General features: G+C 56.7%; 1 protein-coding gene across 1 annotated transcript; it reads right to left on the bottom strand.

Annotated features, from left to right (window-relative positions):
• Nucleotides 1–560: 560 nt before the first annotated feature.
• On the bottom strand, nucleotides 561–2,420 carry LOC100280936 (protein capI). Its single transcript, NM_001153856.2, has one exon. The coding sequence runs from the start codon at nucleotides 2,310–2,312 to the stop codon at nucleotides 849–851; it is 1,464 nt and encodes a 487-aa protein (NP_001147328.1). The 5' UTR covers nucleotides 2,313–2,420; the 3' UTR covers nucleotides 561–848.
• Nucleotides 2,421–5,537: the final 3,117 nt, after the last annotated feature.

Here is a 5,537-nt window from a genome sequence, read left to right on the forward strand (position 1 = left end):
TAAAATACTAGCATCCCAGCTGGCAGACACAGACACGCTTCTACTGCTACTTACCTCGCCACTCAAGTCTGGAAGCAGCGGACTGGAGTGGACTGGACTGGCTCTGCGTCTGCGGCCAGCAAACGACAGGCTTGTACCGATGCGCCCATTAAAGATGCTAAAAGGAGTAGAGCTGAAAGTATCGTAGCCAACAGGCTTCATTACTCGACGACACACTGACACGCAAATAAAACATTTCATTGCTAGCCACACACGAACACGCGCTGTCGAAGAACCAGACCGAAATGTGGCAGCAGGGCCCCCCAATACGTGCGAGTCTGTTCGGATACTGGCTCTGGATGGGGGAAGGGTTCCGGATCCAGAAACGCAGCGTACGAGTAGAGCTGAAAGTATCGTAGCCGCGGTGCACGGTTTTGCTTTTGGCGTCCACCCGTTCCGGCATAGAATCTTGACGTACATGGTTTTTCAGATCACGAGATGGTGAAACAAGAACAGAACAAGAGAACAATTTGACTGGTAGGGTAGGGAGCTAGAGGGGGGGAGCCAGTGACTTGATCTTTCTTCAATCTGTCCTCACTCCTCCTCTGTTTGATCTTTTTTTTATATATCTACGTACCAATATGAATGCAACAGTTATTTGCATCATTATTCCTTCCTACTAAGCACTATCAGCATAAGGAGGAGGAGCAAGTATGTAGCGAGGGCTTGAACAATACATGGTTACAGACAAAAAGAAAAGAAAAAGGCCTCCGAGAACTAGCTAGAGAATACACACTTGGTGACTGTGCTTGGCGGTGGCGGTGCTCTGTTTCTGTGTGCCCGTGTGTGCTTGATCGATGAACGTACGATCACGACGACGCCGACATGGCTTTGTTCTTCTTCTTCTTCTTCGCGGGCTTGTCGTCGTCGGCGGCGGCGGGCTTGGCGATCTTGGCGTCGAGCTTATAGTAGCTGACGAACCAGTCGACGAAGTGGCGGAGGCCGGCCTCGAGGGAGGTGGTAGGGCGGTAGCCGAAGTCGTGCGCGGCGTGGCTGACGTTGGCGTGGGTGAAAGGCACGTCGCCGTTGCTGGGCATGGTGACGACGCGCTTGTTGGCCTTCCTGCCCAGCAGCTTCTCGAGGATGGCCACCATCCGGGTGACGGGCACGGGGGAGGTGTTGCCGAGGTTGTAGACGCGGAGCGGCGCTGGCCCGCTTTTTCTGCCGGACCTGGAGCCGGTGCTCTTGCCGGCGGTGTCGAGCGCGCCGAGGCAGCCCTTGACGACGTCGTCGATGTAGGTGAAGTCGCGGCGCGCGTCGGAGCCGTCGGCGGCGCGGAACAGCGTGACGGGCTCGCCGGCCACGATGCTGCGGGCGAAGAAGAAGTAGGCCATGTCGGGGCGGCCCCACGGCCCGTACACGGTGAAGAAGCGGAGGCCGGTGATGGAGAGCCCGTAGATGTGGTTGTAGGCGTGCGCGATGGCCTCGCCGGCCTTCTTGGTGGCCGCGTACAGCGACGCCGGGCGGTCGGTGCGGTGGTCCTCGGAGAAGGGCGCGTCGGTGTTGAGCCCGTACACGGACGAGGACGAGGCCCAGACGACCGCCGGCTGCGGGTCGGCGTGCTTGGCCGCCACCTCCAAGACGCTGACGAGCCCGGCCACGTTGGACGCCACGTACGTCTGCGGCGCCTCCATGGCGTACCGCACCCCGGCCTGCGCGGCCAGGTGCAGCACGTGCGTGAACGCCGCCACGTCGAAGAGCCTCTCCAGCAGCGGGGCGTCGTTGATGTCGGCGTCGAGCACCAGGACGCCGCGGCTGGCCAGCAGCGCCTGGCGCGCGCGCTTCAGCGACGGGTCGTAGTAGGAGTTGAAGTTGTCGAGGCCCAGGACGCCGTCGCCGCGGGCCCTCAGCGCGAGCGAGCAGTGCGTGCCCACGAAGCCCGCGGCGCCGGTGACCAGCACGGAGATGCCCCCGTCCCGGCTCGGCCTGGCGCTCCGCCGCACCTCCTTCTCCCACGCGGCGCCCCCGTACGACGCCGAGGACATGAGCAGGCTGCGGTGCGAGGCGGAGGAGCGCGCGCCGTCGTCGGCGCCGCCGCCGCCGCCGGCGGAGAGGTGGAAGGAGCGCGAGAGGAGGGACGGGTAGTGCAGCGTGAAGAGGAAGACGAGCGCGAGCGTGGCCAGCACGGTGGCGCGGAAGAGCAGGTGCGACGACGCGGACACGAGCTTGGCGCTGGTCGCCCGGCGCAGCAGCAGCGCGCCCCCGCTGGCGTACCGCTCCAGCTTCATCCCCTTGGCGGCCGCGTCCACCGCGGTGATCCCCGACGACGGCATTGTGGCTGCCTGGGGCTCTGCTCTTCGTCGTCCTCGCGTTCCGGGCCTCGAGGGAGAGCTGGAGCTAGACGGACGGAGACAGCTAGGCTCGAAGCAAGCAGGCTAGCTGAGGAGGGAGTGAGAAGAGCAAGCGTGTGGATATAAAGGGCCACGGGGGAAGAGAGGGAGTGAAACGCAGCAGGGGAGCAAGCAAAAGGAGAAGGGCCCACGCGGGGCGAGTGGTTTTTGGTTTCGGTTGGAGGCCACTCGTCGTCCGGTGCGTGCGTGCTTGTGATTTTGGGATCCTCACCTCCCTGCCTAATTTGGTGCGTGCTGTCATTTGGTAAACGAAGAGGTACGTAGTGTTTTCGGTAGGATCGCATCGGATCGGAGTTCATTCGCCCATGGCAGGCCACACTGTGGCAGTGTGAAACGTGTGCGCGGACCTTTGTGCTGTGGGCGAGTCAATGGCTGGCCGATGGATGGATTGGCCAGACTTCACTACTACTACTATTTTAGCATTGAGCGCCGCACTGTGCAAATGTGTGTGATGGACTGGATAGATACTCCCTCTGTCTCGTTTTAGTTGTCGCTGAATAGTGCAAAATTGAACTATCCAGCGACAACTAAAAAGAAACGGAGAGAGTAAATATATAGACCTCTCATCGTAAGAATACTGTCTCATTTAGTTCACAATTAAGTGCATGTGTTTTTGCTAAAAACAGGTGGCAGATATATGCCCGATCGAATTGAAGAATCTTATAGAGTTAACTATGAAACAAGCTAAAAGATATTCCCTCCGATTTCCTATTAGTTTTCGTTTTGGATAAGGTTCGAGTCAAACTTATAAAATTTTGACTACAAATAATTATTTTGTTATTTAGTTTTGGAACCTAATATTTATATGCGCCAATTTGTTATAAAAAGTACTTTTATAAAAGTATAAATGTATTAAGAGTTCATTTGTATTTTAACAAAAAACATTGGTCAAATTTATATTTTGGAGACCGTGTCGTTGTCCTAAACGACAACTAATAGGAAACCGGAGGAAGTACATTACAACGACTCTGTTGTTGATCTGTATTGAGATCACGTGGCACTGAATGAAAACCACATAGACTTATGGTTGGGGCTTGGAAGATCGATCGTTGTCATAAAGCATGTGACGTGCTCTCGGTCCATCGCCGGCACATTACATGGGCCCAGCCCGCCAGGGGCGCATTGATGCCTCTTTTTGTGTACGGGTAAAGCGTCGGTCCGACGGTCCGTTTGGAAATGGAGGGATGGAGCGTAGACGAAAAGGCCATATATAGGACGGTGACGATCTTGCTTGGCTTTGGCAAGGCTAGCTGGAAGAACGCTGCCTGCCTGCCTGCCTTGGTAAGGTTTCATGTATAATCGTTGTGTCCGCAGAGAGACCGGAGAGGACAACGAAAGCAGACGCGCGCGGAGCCGGAGACGGAGAGGCAAGGACGATGTGTGAGATCCGCCCAGCACGGCGGCGGTGCCTGTGTGCGGCGACCAAACAGCCACGGCCGGTAGTCAGCCGCCGCGCGCTGTGATTCGTCGGCACTTGCGCGCAGCAAACGGTCCCGCGGCTCTTGGTCCTGCTCCTGCGTGCCGTATGGTCTGACGCGCGGTTCCGTTCGCTGTGCGGACGGGCCGGGTCGGAGCCAGTGTAGTGCCTGCTTCGCCCGGCCGGCTCTCTCTCCCGTTTGACTGAAGACCACACCGCGTACGTAACGTACCGGTATGGTACGGATCGGAACAGGGGAAGTAGCACGGCAGCGTGTGTACGTACACGGGTTGGAAGGAATGCTAAACGCAAAAATGTACACGTCCACGTCCACGCGAACAAGGGAACCGCTGCTCGCAGCCCGGCACGATCCGATCCGATCCGATCCCTGGACCACCCCCGTGGCCATCAGCCCAGCAGCAGGAAGTCAACCAATCCCGGATCACCGATCATATATATATGTGTGTGCCTGACGTACAGCGAGAAGCGGGTCGTGTCGGCGCCGCTCGGGTGCACGCACGAAATAAATTCCCTGCGGGCATCCTCGCCCTCGCCTAGCATGCAAGCGCGAGCGGCGTAGTAGATGTGATGGCGCCGCGCCGCGCCGCGCGAAGCCACACGCACCACACCACGTGAGGTGAGGGGGCACTCGCAACTTGGATACCCAGCCAGCATGGGCTGCTGATCGACCGATGGTGCGCAGCATGGCGCGAGCGGCTCGCTGCCCACCTCCTCACCGGAATCACGCACGCACGGGCACGGGCATTCATAGCTCATCGCCATTTGCATGCGATGCGGCATGGAAGAAAGGAGCTAGCTAGCGTGATGACCTCAACGAGCCAATCGGATGTAATGTGAAGCCAGCAATCGCGCGCCCGGCGGGAGTACTAGCTAGTAGCTAGCACGCTAGTACTCCGACGCCGACCATTAAATGTGGGCCTTATCTGTCAGTGATGTGAAGGCCAGGTCTCCAGCCGGACCCACGACGCGTATAGACATAGTACAGTACAAGATTGACGTACGTAGTCTGCACTGTCGTCGCCTCCTTTTCCGCATGGGAACAACAAGGGGCGGGCGGCCGCCTGCGTGCGCATCCCGATCCCAACAGCGAGCATCGCTGGCTAGGTGTCTGTACGGTCCGCAGGGGTGTCGGTGGCCGAGAGCGACGCCCAGCCAAAGCCGACGAACCGCCCGTCGCCCGACGCAGTCATATATGCAGCATGAATGCATGCAGGCGTTGCCATTGGCCAGTGTGGCAGTGTCCAGTGGTTACGCTTAGCGAAGAGCTTGAGCTTGTGATGGCATGTACAATGAGTATCTTAGAGTGTGTCTATGAGGGTGAATGTAAAAAAAAACTCAAGACATGTATTTTGACGAAGACACAGTGTCTTAGCTCTATGTTCGAGACATAAGACTAGCTGATTGGTCCCTTTAATTTATTGAATGCTCTGATTGGTACAATGAATATGCTAAGACACATGTTTTAGATATGACCATTGTATTATATTGTGTTTTAGTTGTGTCTTGTACTTAGAGTACCATGCAGCAATGTCTAGGTTGTACATGTTCTGATAGTTTTCTCACTCAAAAGTCAAAACTGGCAACAACAAAAAAAAAATCTCATAAAAGGCTCCACCAGTCAGGCAGACGATCGACCACGCGTTACAACTTACAAGTCATGCAAGAAAACACATACGTACATTTTGTGGCCACCCATGCAAGGCACCTAC

The sequence above is a fragment of the Zea mays genome, chromosome 7, assembly GCF_902167145.1.
Source record: "Zea mays cultivar B73 chromosome 7, Zm-B73-REFERENCE-NAM-5.0, whole genome shotgun sequence".
NCBI lineage: Eukaryota > Viridiplantae > Streptophyta > Magnoliopsida > Poales > Poaceae > Zea > Zea mays.

Coding starts and splice junctions, on each gene's coding strand:
- LOC100280936 (NM_001153856.2), bottom strand. CDS start 2,312: ATGCCGTCGTCGGGGATCACCGCGGTGGACGCGGCCGCCAAGGGGATG.